This window comes from Bos mutus, chromosome 15, assembly GCF_027580195.1.
Source record: "Bos mutus isolate GX-2022 chromosome 15, NWIPB_WYAK_1.1, whole genome shotgun sequence".
Lineage (NCBI taxonomy): Eukaryota > Metazoa > Chordata > Mammalia > Artiodactyla > Bovidae > Bos > Bos mutus.
Window position 1 is genome coordinate 31,097,492 of NC_091631.1, and position 15,601 is coordinate 31,113,092.

Genomic DNA, 15,601 nt, shown 5'->3' on the forward strand with positions numbered 1-15,601 from the left:
TTGGACTATAAAGAAAGCTGAGCGCCAAAAAATTGATGCTTTTGAACTGTGGTGTTGGAGAAGACTCTTGAGAGTCCCTTGGACTGCAAGGAGATCCAACCAATTCATCCTAAAGGAAATCAGTCCTGAATATTCATTGGAAGGACTGATGCTGAAGCTCCAATACTTTGGCCACCTGATGAAGAACTGACTCATTTGTAAAGACCCTGATGTTGGGAAATATCGAAGGCAGGAGGAGAAGGGGACGACAGAGGATGAGATGGTTGGATGACATCACCGACTCAATGGACATGAATTCAAGTAAACTCTGGGAGTTGGCGATGGACAGGGAGGCCTGGCGTGCTGCAGTCCATGGGGTCACAAAGAGTCGGACACGACTGAGTACTGAACTGAACTGAACTAGGACTGTGGACCCCACTGAAGGGAACTGACAATTCTCACATCTATTTCTCTGAACACCTCAAAGTACTTTCATTTACAACTAGGCATTTAATCTTTTAGCAATTCTGTGATAATGCATTTTACAGCTGAGGAAGCTGAGACCGAGATGGGGGAAGTGAATTTCATAACAAATTGGGGCAGAGGCAAGGATAGAACTCAAACTTCCTAATACTTCATGCAAGATGCTTCCTTTGTTGAAATAAAAATTTCTCTACACGAGGCCTTATTTTTAACTTCAAAGGCCTGGCCATTCAGCTTTTGGATCTTCACTCTCTGATGGCAGTGCCACAGTCAGTTCCCAGAGGGTTGAGGGGGAAACTTAGGCCGTGGAATTCCTATGGTTGCACTCGGGCTAGATCAGGGGATATAGGTGTACCCTGGTGAGACATGTTTGCATGTAATAAACAGAAACAATCCCTGCTGCATGAGGATGAGAAAATTTGAATTCCAGCTCTGTCACTTTTCATGGACTCTGACAAGTCAGTGCCTCTACCGAACCTCACTTTTCTGGTCTACAGCCTGGGAATACTCTACTGTATAGATTAGTTGTGAGAATTTGAAATGTTAATGTAAATACCTGATACATATTATGTTTTCTCTATTTCCCCCTTTATTTTTTTTAATTCCTTCTTATGTGGATTAAAGAGAGGGAACTATCACACTTAAGGCTTTTCAGTGAAGATTCAACCCCACAAATATTTATTGAGTGGCTTCTATGTGCTGGTCAGTGCTGGCCTACAGAGAAGTGATCGGTAGGGGCCACAGAGTAAATCAACCAGATTAGGCTCATTTTCTTCCCACCAAACTTGGTAGCCCACAGGCTGTTGATAGGCAGCATGTCTGAGTTTCAGCTATGCATCTGACAAGGCAGAAGGATATAGGGGATAAATGCTTATGTATTTAAGTGGAGTCAAAACTCACTGAAGAGGTCCAGAGGGTACCGATAGGTGGAACAGTATTACCTTAGAAGAGGGGGTGATGGATAGATCCTATCCTTGTCCCTGGTAATTCAATATTTTTATTCATGAGCTGGATGAGAATATGAAGCTGGGAAAAACAGGATCTTGTTTCAAATTGATCTGGACAAGGTAGAATAAGGAACTGAGACATGTGTGTCCACCTCAAGGGCTTTGAAGTGTTGGAGGCAATAGTGGGAGGGAGCTAGTCACATGAAGAATTGTTGGAATGTAGTACCTTAGACTTTGGATAGGAATGTTGGGGATGTTGGAGGTGAGAAAGCCTGGGAATCCAAGATGAAAAGTCCTTAAAAACAGGGGAGACAAAGAGTACCCTAGCCTGTGGTGGAGGCTGGATAGGAGGTAGGTGTGTTGCAGAAAGTAAGACAACTCCCTAAACTGCAGAGATATTGCTTCTTGTGATCTAAGGACAGGGGAGTGGGGACGTGAGCATGGCTGCAAGTTTAGACCTTCCAGGAAGCTGGAGTGTGGCTGTTGGAGGGCCCTCAGTTGCTCTGTGAAGGTGTTAGTCACTCAGTCATGTCCAACTCTTTGTGACCTCTTGGACTGTAGCTCACCAGTCTCCTCTGTCTATGGGAATCTTGGAGTGGGTTGTCATTCCCTTCTGCAGCAGAGCTTCTTGACCCAGGGATCAAACCTGGTCTCCTGCATTGCAGGCAGATTCTTTACCATCTGAGCCACCAAGGAAGCCACCAGTTCCTCTGTATGGTCTGGCATAGACATGTCAAGGACATGGCTACACCCTGGGCCTAGTAATTCCCCTCCCGTGGACGGAAATAACATGTGCTAATCTGTCCTTGATTTCACACCATCCCCATGTCCTATTGCTCAGCCTTTCAATGAGGAGCCATGAATATAACCCTTTTTGTCAAAGTGGGCATCAGCTTCATGAGGTAGAATTTCAGCTACATGTGTCTTTTCCTGCTGTCTGTCTAGATCCTGCCCCAACTTGGTGGCTCCACTGGGTCCTTTTGGGTCCCCCTCAGCCCCTTCCTGGGCAGTGAGATCCTGTCAGTCCCACCACCCCTTCCCCAACACCAGGTGAGCCACCGTGCACAGGAGGCCATTACCTCTTTCCCTTTGTCTGGGGCTTTTCTTAGCCATTGCGGCTCTATTTCTAGTGGAGTACAGTGCAGGTGGGGCATACAATAGCAGCCTCTTTCCCTTCTGGTCTCTCTTTCAATCTTCTGTGCTGTGCCCCAGAGCCTAGGTCTGGCACACTGGGGACCGGTCTCAGGCTCCAGCACTGCCCCTCTTCTGGTCAGCTCAGTTCTTGGGACACGGCGTTTGTTCTTATCTTCTGATGTTATTCCTTGTTTAGCTTTTCGGTGTCGCTCTCTCCAGAGCAAAGCATTGCTTTGAACCCCAGTTGGTGGACAGGGCCCTGGCACTTCACCAATAGCCGCCAGGTGTTCTCTGGAGGTAGACCTGGCCCTCTGTTCCGGGACATCCTGATGCTGCTCCCGTTCTACATGGTTTCTGGTTGAACCACAGCCTAGATAGAAATGCTCTCTGTAGATGAGACTTGCAGACCTCTATATGATCTAGTCTTTGTACCTTGCACCTAGAATAGCCTCATGGTCTGGGAGACCCAGCTCCTGCAGTAACCTCAGTCCCACAGCCAATCCTCAGGCTCCAGTGACTTTGCTTGTACCCTTACCAGCCACCCCTCTTCCGCCTACTGTAGTATCCTAGTGTTTCTTACCCTGTAGGGCAGAAGCCACTGCATCTGGGCACATGGGCCCGCTGCAGCCCAGAATGGCTGGGATGTACTGAGAAGGCACTAGTTCTCTTCACTGCACATTAGGGAAGTGTGATCCAGTGAGCTTCCTATATTGCTCTAAGGCCTCTCATCTTTCCAAACTAGGCCTTGACTTAGCAGAGAAATAAGCAGAGTGTGGTGAGTGTGTGTCTAAGAAGAGAAACCAATTCCTCCTGAGTGGGAAGGCTTTGTGGAGGAGGAGACACGCAGAGTGTGTGAGGCTGAGCAGGCAGTGGGCACCCTGACTCACTGTGCCCTTCCTCTCTGGCAGTGACCCGCCATAACCACCTCAAGGACTTCATGCTGGTGGTGTCTATCGTTATTGGTGTGGGTGGCTGCTGGTTTGCCTATATCCAGAACCGTTACTCCAAGGAGCACATGAAGAAGATGATGAAGGACCTGGAGGGCTTACACCGAGCCGAGCAGAGTCTGCATGACCTTCAGGAAAGGTAAGGCCCTGTCCCTGCCCCCTGACCCTGGTGTTGCCAGCTCTTGGGAGCCTCCAGTTTCCACCTAAGATGCGGGCCGTCTGGCTCCCAAGACCCTGCTGACACGGTGGCCCAGGCTGTGTCATCCTCCCAAACCTGCGTTGGAGCCTAGGTTCCTGCCGTTCCAGTCACACAGGCAAGTATCCCTCCCCGGGACAGAAGCTTATTTCTATCCTTTCTCCCCCAGAGCTTCAGAGGGAGAAGTGTGGAGCTGCTGGAAGGTCTTGAGCTTCCCTGGTTGGATGGCTTGTGTGGGGTCATTCCATCCTCCATCCCACCTCTTGACTGCTTCCCTTTCCATAGAAGTAGACATGATTACTGTCCTTCTCTGTTTCCCAAAGAAACCTCGCAAACCTGTCTTCCTAATACCTTTCATGCTGTCTTATATGGCATCTAAATCTCATGAGTATTCACTTGTTGTATGTGTGCTGTGCTCAGTCTGACTCTTTGTAGCCCATGGACTGTAATCTGCCAGACTCCTCTGCCCATGGAATCTTCCAGGCAAGAATTCTGGAATGGGATGCCATTTGCTACTCCAGGGGATCTTCCCAACCCAGGGATTGAACCCATGCCTCTTGCATCTCCTGTGTTGGCAGGCGGATTCTTTACCACTAACACCACCTGGGAAGCGCCCACTGTTGTATGACTGGGTAAATCCCTTTCCTTTCTGGGATATATTTCCTCATTAGTAATGTAAAGGAGTTGAACTAGGAGCATACCAGGACATTTTAGCTCTGATAGTCTGAGGTTCTGTTTGAATAAAGCATGGCTTAGAAACTATTGTAGAAGATCTAGCTGTGAAGGAAAGGTGACAGTCTGCCAGCCGACCTAAGTACTTCCTGACATCTAGGAACCAGGTCTGTGTGGGGAATTGGAAGGAAGTCACTGCTTCTGGGCCACAGAGCACACACTTAAGAAGGAGCAGTGACTCAGTGCCAGCCTGTAGGAAGAGAGCTGGAAGGACTGGAATGGCACAGAGGCAGGAGATGAGTGGATGTGGAGTCTGAGGAGGTGGCCTTGAAAGATGCGTAGGAAAGATTAACCTGGTGGTTGTGGTTGAGTGTATAGAGTGAGACCAGATCCCTGGTACCTTCGGACTCACACATTAGTAGGATGCAAAAGGCAATAGAGAATCAATGTGGGTATTTGACTTTTTTGCTTTGTTTTGGTTTTAAGAAAAGGAGAGGCCTACTTCAGGAGTGTTTTGTCAGAAAATGATTCCGACAGCCTAGGGACTCCTGTTGGGGAGTCTTTGCAGGAATCCATGTAAAAGGAAGTGAAGTTTGTCTCTTTTCTATTATTTTTAAATGATAGATACTATTTTCTTTGGAAGGATGGGGAAATGGTTTCTTAAGAACTGGATATTGTTAAGTACATTTAAGCATTATTGTTTGTAATCACCACAACCCCCTTAGGTAGGTATTGTTATCCCAATTTTAGAGTGAAGAAATGAAGCCTCGGAGAGGGTGAGTGTCCATAAGTAGTAAATTAGGAATTTCTTTAACCACAGGCTGCTGCCTCAGTAAAGGCACCCCTAGCAGATTCGTTTCCATGGGCTTTTAGGAGGCAAGAGGAGTTTTATCTTTGAGCTGATTCCTGGCTACTTTGCTGGGCCCCTTGTTCCTGGGCCCTTTTCCAACGGGGGGCTAAATGCTGCTATGTGGGCAGTCCCCATTCTTCATTTGTCTGAAAAACATGTACTGTTTTCATTCCAAAGGCAAAGAATCTAGGCAGGAGGCATTCCAAGTTTGGGGATAAAACTAAACTCCCAGCCCTCTCTGCTCCCCAAGGCCTCCAGAGCTAACTGGCCACTGTGGTACTTTGAGAAAAGAATGCACACGCCTCCCAACCCAAGACAGGCTCACACCTGTGCACACACATATCCTCCTCTGACACAGGGGCCCATGTGCCTCTTTGCGCCTCCTTACTTTGGAGGCCTACACTGCCAGTCACCAAAGAGCTTTTTCCAGAGTTCTGATGCTTTAGGTGAGTAAATGTAATGCTATATGTGCATTCCAGTTAAGATTTCACTGGGTTTCAAGATAATTCTTTGAGGCAGGCAGGAATTTTGAGTCCCACTTAAAAAGGAAGAAACAGGCCTGGTCCAGGGAACAGACTTGTCCACAGTCACACAGCTGCGTAGATCCGAGCTGTGGTCAGACTGCCTGCTTTTCTTCTGATGGTAACTGATTGTCGCCTTCAAGATGCTCAGTCTTCTGTGAAGGAGACGGGGTGGGCCCAGGCTCGATTGTACATTTATTAGCTCATTTCTTCACCCAGTAGTATTTATTGATCTTCATCTCTATTACGACCAAAATGGGTCAGTTTTGATTCTACTTTAAAGGAACTCCCTATTGTATGAAGAAGAGAGGCATATCATAGACTTTTCAGAAGAGGCTGCTTTCAGAGAGGATAATATTTCAGTGAAGAATTGAATCCCTAATTTCAAGCAGTTGAGTCATGGGAGAGTACAATAAAGGAGGATATTCAGGGCAGGGAGATTGTGCTGGAAATGGCGCCCCTGACTTGTTTTTAGCTGTGCACATAGCGCCACCTGCTGAGTGCCTTGACGAGGTTCAATTCCTTTTCACTCCAGGGATAAAGTGCGCAGAAGGCTGCAATTTGTCAGCAGAAAGCTTGCAGCTTAGGCATTTTTCCTCTTCCTTCCTTACTTGTCACCACATCTTTTGAGGCTTCAGTCATTGACAGATCTGGACTTGGGATTTTTTTTAGAGGTTCAGTTCTGTTTCTACCTCTTCTGTTACCTGCTTAATTAACTCAGTGGTCAGTGCTTCCCTACTTGTTCTGCAGCCTATCCTCTCTCTTCTGTACCTCAAGTCTAAGCCATATATCACTTGTTTTCTTCCTCTTCCTTTCCCCTCTTATCCTGTAACATAGTGGTTCCTACTCAGGTAGGAAGACCTGACAGTAGCTAAGTCCTTTCCCTCTTCCAGAGGGACCAGCTAATGCTTATTCTTTCTTCTGGGTCTAACCCAGGCCTCACCTTCCCCTACTCCTTTCAGGCAGAGTTGATCACCCCATCCTTTGGGTCTATCCAACACTTTATTTCTCTATTATAGAACTTATCACACTGTGTGCCCTTGTTTACTTGTCTATATTGGACTAAGCCATGAGCACCTCAGTGGCAGGGACAGTCTTCTCATTCATCTCCATATGTCTAGGAGTCACAACAGGGCTTGGCATTTAGTAGACACTTTAAAGTACTAGGTGAAGGAAAAGGTGAATGAATGAAAGAATAAACATAGATATGTAGTGGGAAGAAGGAAGGAAGTTTAGCCGGATGGATGAAGGATTTTGTCAGTAAACAGAGGGAATGTGTGGGTGGGTCCAAGGGCATATTTTCATTATAAGTGATGCCCTCGAGAAGGAATGTGCTTAGGAAGGGAACTTAAGGTCAGGGGCATGAGGGGCTCCCCCAAATCCTGCCCAGCCCCTTTAGCATGAATTTCATGTTTCTGTGCTTTTGGGATTTAGGTACTCAGGAGTCCAAGAGGTACAACTCAATAATTCCCTTCTCATCTTCCTTAAATCCCCCCATGACCATCACCCCCAGCATATTTCACCATCAGGCTTTCCCTGGGTCTTTGGTCCATGTTTCAGGGTATTCTACATTGATTGTACCTTCCAGATACCTTGGTATAAGGGTAGTAACTGTGCAATTTCAACACATAAAGATTAGAATTCTGGTCTCAATTCTGTCTGCCATTTGTTCCCTTTCCTAAGCCTTTGTGTCCATACCTGTCCCAGGCTGATAATTGTACAATATATCATTATCCGCAGGGAGGACAAATGTGGAAGACCTTGTAAACTAGTAGTTGTTATGATCTGAGTATGTGAGACATCTTGTTGTTGTTCAATCAGTAAGTCATGTCTGACTGTTTGCGACCCCATGGACTGCAGCGCTCCAGGCTCTCTTGTCCTTCACTGTCTCCCCAACACCTTAGAAGGAAGGATTCAGATACCCTGGAACCTTGGCTTCACAGCTTTTTTTACTGGCCTTTGTTACTGGCAGCAGAATGATGGTCCAAGTAAGTAGGGTAATGACATGGTTTCTGTTGATCCTGAGCTGCCTCACCAGGGCCAGGCAGGTGGCAGAGTAGGGAGAATATATTCTGAGTGCTGGAGGCTTCATCTTCCTCTTGGATGCCATGCCCTGTGGCTAGTTGGTGGGCACTGCCTTGCCTGGCCTCCTCCAGCTCCCCACATTGTCTCCAGGCTGCACAAAGCCCAGGAGGAGCACCGTACGGTGGAGGTGGAAAAGGTGCACCTGGAGAAGAAGCTTCGCGATGAGATCAACCTTGCCAAGCAGGAAGCCCAGAGGCTGAAGGAGCTGCGGGAGGGAACGGAGAATGAGCGGAGCCGCCAGAAGTATGCCGAGGAGGAGTTGGAGCAGGTAGGAGAGTCTACAGTCCCGAGGGGCTGGGGTCAAAGGGCAGGAGCCAAAGGTCTGGCCAGGAGTCGTGGAAAAGTTGCAAAAATGATCACTGCGGTTGTGAAAGCACAGTGAATAACAGGTGATGTTATTCTGTCCCTTTTTAGTTGAGGTATTTACATATACAGATCGTAAGTATACAGCTGGCACGCTTTACATATGCATGTACTGTGTAACTACCATCCACGTCAAGGTACAGAATCTCGTAAGCACTCTGCTTCCCCTTTCTCCCTGTCAATACTTCACCCAAAAGGTAACTACAGTCGTGACCTCTAAACCAGATTAGTTTCACCTGATTTTTAACATCATGTAAATAGCATTATACAGTATGTGTTCTTTTGTGTTTGGTTTCTTTCATTGAACATTATATCTGTGAGAGGCAACCATGTTATTGCATGTAGTGATAATTAATTTATTTCTGTTGCTGAGTGTTAATCCCTTGTATGGATATACTATAAATTATTTATCCATTCTCCTATTGATAGACATTTGGATTGTTTGCAAGTTTGTTTTCTTTTAAAACTTCTTTGTGGGCATCACTTATTTCTTTTGAATATGTAACAGGGCATTCATATATTTAGTTTTAAGAAATTGGTGATTTTCCTAAATGACTGTACCAATCTGTACTGCTACTAGTGATAGTGTGAGAGTTCTAGTTGAGCTATAGCCTGAGTATTTTTAGGCATTTTCATTTTATACATTATGATGTAGATATAATAGTATCTTGTTGTGATTTTAATTTTCCTATTGACCAATAATATTGAATACCTTTTCATAAATTTATTGATGACTTTATTTGGGAATCTTCTAATTTAAGAAATTGGGATTCAGTTAAAAACATTTCCTAACTTCCATTGTGATTTCTTTTTGACCCATGGTTATTTAATAGTGTGTTGCCTAATTGTCAAACACTTGGGGACTTTTCTGTTTATCTTTCTCATTGATTTCCAGTTTAACTTTGCTGTGTTCAAAGAACATGTGCTTTGACCACAGGTTCCAGTCCTTTCAAATATGTTGAAACTTGGATGATGTAAGCAGACTACAGAAAACAACTAAAAGGCAAAGAGTGTCAGACTGGATAAAAAACAAAACCCAAGTATATGCTGTTTACAACAGACATGCTTTAGAAATAAGGATACAAAATGGTTAAAAGTAAAAAGATGAGAAAAGATACTAATATACAATAAACACTAAGGAAAATAAAGCAAGGGTAGCTATGTTAATGTCAGACAAAATAGACTTAGAGAAAAAAGTATTACTAGAGACAAAAATGGACATTTCATGTAAGATAAATATGTGAATTAAACAGTAATATATAACAACCTTTAATTTGGATGCACCTAATAATATAGTTTAAAATATATGTGTGTGTATATGTGTGTGTGTGTGTGTGTGTATGTGTGTGTGTATAAAGCAAAAGTTAAGAAAAACTAAAAGGATTAATAGACAAATTTCATAATCAAAGTTAGAGATTTTTAGCATCCCCCTCCCAATAATAAGCAGCCAAAAGTATCAGTAAGGATATAAAAATTTAAACATGACTGATCAATTTGACCTCATTGCTGCATGTAGAGCGTTTTACCCCACAGCCACAGAATACACATTCACTGTAGTGTTTACATGTTGCTTCTGCTCCATTCTCTCTCCTTCTGGGTATCCAGTATTTATGTTAGACCTTTTAACTCTATTCCACGTGTCTCTTATGCTTAGTTCTGTTCTTTTTTCCTCCCTCTGTGCTTTGGTTTGGTTATTTTATATTAATCTGTCTTTGAGTTCCCTAATCCTGTATTTTGCCAAGAACATTGTGGTATTTAGCTCATACAGTGGAATCCTACTCTCAGGTAATGTATTTTTCTAGAATGCCCATTTTACTCTTTTATTGATTCTGTTCCCTGTCTAGAATTTTCCCATATTTTTCTTTAACATTTTAGTCATAGCTGTCTTAAAGTCCTTGACGGGTAACTCTTAACATCTGGATCATTTGTGGGACTGCTTGTTTTTCCTCTTGATTATTACTTCTATTTGCCTGTTCTATTCTCATGTCTAGTAATTTAGTACATGGTGGATAGTGTGCATAAAGAATAATAAAGGCCACAGTTGATTTTCATCTTCTGTCAGATATAGGGTTTAGTTAGGTATGCTGGGTAAGGATCTGGTCATCTCAAGCCAATGAGAGACTGAAATGTGTCAGAACTGGGCTGTAGTTTAGTAAGAGTTGGTCCAAGCCTCATTTGTCCCTGTTTCTCAGGCATTCTGCTTCCTGACTTTTTATTGAGATCTGGTGAATTTATTTCTTCCCAGTCCTGAATGACTATGAGATTATTTCTGCCCCTTGGACATTTTTAAGTTAGCTCTTTGGCCTCCTACTCCTCATAACTTTCAAGTTTTGCAGCTCTCTTGAGGAGGGGACTGGCTGTGTGCTTGAGTCAGATCCCTTCTTTCTTGCAATGCCTTGTCTCCTAAGCATTGTGACATTATGGGATATTTTATTCCACTCTTTGGCCTAGCTACCTATTCTCTTGCACAGCTCCAGAGTGCAGTAAATGCTCATGATCCCCGTGTTCCCTGTTTTGTAACTGTTTCTCTCATTACACAGTTTTTGAGCGTGTTTGACCAGCCCTTTCATGTGCCTCCCCAACTGTCATACTTCCATCTACTTGCTCTCTCTTCTCTCTCCATTCTCTCTTTAGCTGATCCCAATCCTTCAACTGTTTTTAATGTAGAACTTGATCCTACATTTCCAGACTCAGTGTATTAGTCGCTAAGGTGTCTGTTCCTTGTTTTAAATCTATAAAGCCAGGAGTGGGCTATTTTGTAGTTTCCTTTTCAAGGAACAAAAACCCAATGAAGCTTGGTCCTCTCATGGGCTCTCAGAGGAATGAAGGTGTTTTGTCCTTAGCTAAGGCCCTCCTGGTCTATATTAGGCTCAGGGGAGGACCCCAGACCTGCTGTGGGATACTTCCCCATGGGCTAAAGTTGGACATTAGACTGCTCTCAATCCCCTTTCTCTGGGATTCTGAACAGTGAAAAGTCAGTGTTCAGATGGGGGAGCTGGGGATTGTTTATACTGGTAGCCTGGATGAGATAGAAGGAATTCAGCATAGATAATGGGTTCTGTATGTACAGTACTTTCCAGACCTTTCATATTTAAGTGCTTTGTGGCCATCTGCTTCATTTTATGCTCCTTGCTTAGAAGTCAGTGAGGAGATGTCTGCTTACACATTGGTCCTTTCTGATCTTGGCCTCTGTTGGCAATACCCATGTTAGGTATAACCTTGCTTGTTGTTTTCTTGCCTTGTAGAGAGTGCCCATTACAGCCTACCCACCCTAATCAATGAGGGAATCACAAAGTCTCTGGGCTAGAGGAGTCTTTGGAGAGGGTTCAGGCCAGTTGCCCCCTGCAGTAGCAATCATTTTGAAGGTCTTTCTGACATGAGCTTTTTCCATACCTCTCAGGATAGGGAGCTCACTGTCTCCTGAGATCATCACTTTGCTTACGGTTTGGGTTTGCCTGGGATAAGACCTTACACCGAGCGAGATCTGCTTTAGGAAGCACATGGTCACACAGCCAGTTGAGTGACAGACCAGGGACCAGGTCAGATTTCCAGACTCCCACCCAAGTGCTTTTCTTGCCACATTGTGAAGGCTTGGGTTCAAGAATAGACCCCAGCTCTCAGAAAGAAGAGGATTCACTGAGATAACCTGTACCTCATGAGAGCAGGGAAAATTGCTGAGATTGGCTGTATGACCAGGAGAAGTGACTAATAGGTGAGAAAAGAATCCTCTAGTCTGGCAGCAATAAATAAATAAATAAATCAAAGAAAGGAAAAAAAGTCTCGATTTGCCTTCTGGTTGACACTTCTAAATATGTTGACCTTGAGTAGGTTACTTTCCTTCTCCTAGCTTGGTTTCTTATATATAAAATACAGAAAATAATCCTTGCCCTTTCTCCCTCTTGTGAGAGTGGTGAAGCTTAGATGAGATGGAAGAAAAGAAGGCTGATGTATCATATGGAGGCATTGGAGAGGGCCTTGGTAATAGTAAGGACTCATATCCTCTTGCCTCACAGGTACGGGAGGCCTTGAGGAAAGCAGAGAAGGAGCTGGAATCGCATAGCTCATGGTATGCTCCAGAGGCCCTTCAGAAGTGGCTGCAGCTGACCCATGAGGTGGAGGTGCAGTACTACAATATCAAGAAGCAAAATGCCGAGAAGCAGCTGCTGGTGGCCAAGGAGGGGGTGAGACCTGCCCTCCTGCTGCACTCTTCTCTCCTCCTTGCCCCACTCCCTTCACTTGCCCTTTTTCCTCCTCTCTGCCTCTCTATATCCCTCTGTTGGACAAAAAGACATCCTGGTGTTGGGTTTTGTTTCTTTTCCTGATGCACAGTTTCTAATAATGTCCTCAAGCTCCTGGAGAAGGGAACGAGGGTGCAGGGCTACTCCGACCTGCCTTTTGGGAAAGGTGCGGTGGAGGCAGGTAGAGGGAAGTCTCTGCTGGCCCCAGACTGACACAGGGACAGACTCCTGGTGTCAGGATCCCTCGGCTCCTCTCATTGCTTCTGTTTTCTTTCTTTCCCTACTCTTTCCTCTTCCGTTGGCTTCCATTTTTCTTTCCCATATTCTCTTCCTTTTTCTCATGCCTCCTAAACTGTGCTAGGAGGAGGGGGAGCCAGCCACAAAATAATGTTTTTAATTTTTCCAACCTATACTCCCTGCTCTTTTTAAGCTGAGGGCCTCATCTTTGCAGGCTGAGAAGATAAAAAAGAAGAGAAACACACTCTTTGGCACCTTCCATGTGGCCCACAGCTCTTCCCTGGATGATGTGGATCACAAAATCTTAACAGCTAAGTAAGTCACACCTGCTGCCCAGCTCTGGCGATGTCCATCCCATCCTCAGAGTTGGAGGGTGTCCAGGGCCTCCAGTCCCGATTCTGTTTCTTCACTGGAAGAGGTACAGCTCTGGTCTCCTGCCTCAGCCCTTAACTACCTCCCACACTGCTCTTAAGTCTATGATTTAAGCGTGCTTCTTACATACACATACTGCCCCCTGCCCCTGCAACTTGTTCCTCTGAGAAGATGACTCCTTTCTCCTGGGGCTTAAGCCCAGCCCATGCCTCCCATTTTCTTTCTTCTCTCTCCAGGCAAGCTCTGAGCGAGGTGACAGCAGCACTGAGGGAGCGCCTGCACCGCTGGCAACAGATTGAGATCCTTTGTGGCTTCCAGATTGTCAATAATCCCGGCATCCATTCCCTGGTGGCTGCCCTCAACATAGACCCCAGCTGGATGGGTAGCACACGCCCCAACCCCGCCCACTTCATCATGACTGACGACGTGGATGACATGGATGAGGAGATTGTGTCGCCCTTGTCCATGCAGTGTAGGTGACCTCTTGGGTAGGGATGAGGGAAGGAGGCTTTGATGTGCAGATTGGGAAGTCTGCTGGTCTCTGCCGTGCTTAAGCCAGATATGGGGCAGAAGCCAAGATGGTTTAACTCATTACCTTGGTTCATAAAGCACAGCCTGCATCAGGTATTCCTTTATGGTTGTCCTGTTAGTGGTTTCCCTTGCTGTATGCTCCATCTGCCCTATGGGTCTATTGTGTTAAGCGTGTCTCCCTCACTCTCTATGTTTTTTTAATCCTTTTATTCTCCTTCCCCCCCTTCCGTTCCTATCTACCTTTATAAAAATAACCTCCTTTAGAGATTCATAACATAAAAATGGCATTCATTTGACTGTTGCTTTTACCTGTTTTAATTTTATATTCCTTATTTTTAATTGCTAAGTAGATAAATGATGTCTCTTTCTGTTTTTTCACTTGAGGCCCCAGGAAGCAATAGTCCCTTACAGTGATAAAGCCCCAAATCCTCCAAGCCAGAAAGACCTTCTTGTCCAGGAGGGATCTCCTGCACAAGCATTTCCGCCTTTCCACCTGAACTTGGCCATCCCTGCCCCCTCCGACCTCTGTCCTGGGTCTTCCCTCTCCCTGTTCTCCCTGCAAGTGTTGAGAGCTGAGTAGAGCAGAGTCGAGGAAGACAGCACTCTGTGGGAATTCTTCAGTGAAGGAAGGGACACACCCCCTAGTGACCCGCTGAATTTTTCTGTGGATCAGAGTCTATAAACAGAACAGACTTTTATGGAAAAGCTCTTGTCCTGGGCCCATATCCCATGCGTGCAGGGGGGATGATGGAAACCTGGGCTGGGTTAGGGGCTCACTTTGAGATAGCCAGATCTTTAATCAGGCTGGATGTTTTTGTAAGTTTCTTCAGCCATAGTTTGCCTCTGGCCAAGCCTCTTCTTTCTGTGGACTGATGCCCTGCAAGGCTTTCATTAAAGGCCCAAGAAGGTTAAGGTCACGAGCAAGTAGAACTTGATTTTGACATATTGCTCTAAAGACTCCTGTGTTCTCCGGGTTGGGAGGGACTTTCATGAGCTCTGAGCCACTCCCCCCTTGCCCCTGGCCCTTCCCTTACCCCATGGGGGCAGGGTGAAGCCCTCGGTGAATCCGATTCTCTTCTCCTTTCGGCCTGGTTGTTGGACCCTAGATGCTGCCTGGCTGATGGGGCGTAGGTTCAGTGACCGCTCTCTCTGCTCAGCATCCGCCGGCTCGGACGATCAGTCCCTCTGGAAATACCCGGGTTTGAGGAGCCCCTTTGGGGCTTTTGTTTTTTCCGACTTTGGGGACTAAACCAGCACTCCCACCCCACGGGCCCCTTCTCCTGCCTGCATCACTCCCCTGCCTGTTCCCTCTGTTCCTTCACTACAGTCCCTACTAACTTCAGGGAAGGGTTCGGGGGGTGAGAAGAATCAGCCTGCTCAGCTGAGGCCTGGAGAGGGAACAGCCGTGGTGATGGGAGGCTTCGGCTTCTCCTTTCAGCCCAGCTCAACTGATGTCCCAGTGGCCCTTCATCTAGCTGGGCTGAGATGGAAAGAAGGAATGAGAGAGCCGCCTCCTCCTTTCTCTTTCTCTGCTTCCCATTCTGTCTCTCTTTGTCCATCCCTATTCCACGTTTCCTCTTCCCCTTAAGCCTCTCTTTGATGTCTTGAAAGCCACCAGCCATTTAGAGGCCCTACCTCGCTAGCTCTCCATTACCATGCAGCTGTGCTCTCTTTCTGGTGGCCCTTCCAAGGCTTCTGCCATCCGTGTAACCTGACCCTTTCTCCCATCTTTAGGGAGAAGGAAGGGAGGCCCATCTATCAGGGCAGAGGAGAAAAAACAAAAGTGTGAATTCCATTTTCAACTGGAGCTGGCAGTGAGCCCAAGAGGGATGCTCCAGCATGTCTCTAAGTTACCTGGTACCCATATACCCCTTCTCTGGGCATGGTGGCCACCATCTTCTAAGAGCCTGATTTGAAGCATTGATCCAAGAGCTGGTTCTTTGTTGTGTAAATGCTTATTAGAGGAAGTTTGGAAAGTAAAAAGAGTAAATATGGGCTTTAAAAGGCACATGTAGTTCCCACCATATTTGAGCAGTTTTTTGTTTG

General features: G+C 45.8%; 1 protein-coding gene across 4 annotated transcripts in view; it reads left to right on the top strand.

The window, feature by feature from the left end:
- The window catches only part of STIM1 (stromal interaction molecule 1), a 204,945-nt gene that overhangs the window by 181,942 nt on the left and 7,402 nt on the right, over positions 1 to 15,601 (top strand). For 3 of the 4 annotated variants that reach the window (XM_070383826.1, XM_005886647.2, XM_070383827.1), the window contains exons 6-10: positions 3,452 to 3,629; positions 7,905 to 8,082; positions 12,191 to 12,358; positions 12,867 to 12,967; positions 13,261 to 13,496. In XM_070383826.1, coding sequence (XP_070239927.1) covers positions 3,452 to 3,629; positions 7,905 to 8,082; positions 12,191 to 12,358; positions 12,867 to 12,967; positions 13,261 to 13,496 — 861 coding nt within the window. Of the gene's footprint in view, positions 1 to 3,451; positions 3,630 to 7,904; positions 8,083 to 12,190; positions 12,359 to 12,866; positions 12,968 to 13,260; positions 13,497 to 14,661; positions 14,755 to 15,601 lie in introns of all 4 variants that reach the window. The other variant, XM_070383828.1, reaches the window with a different exon arrangement.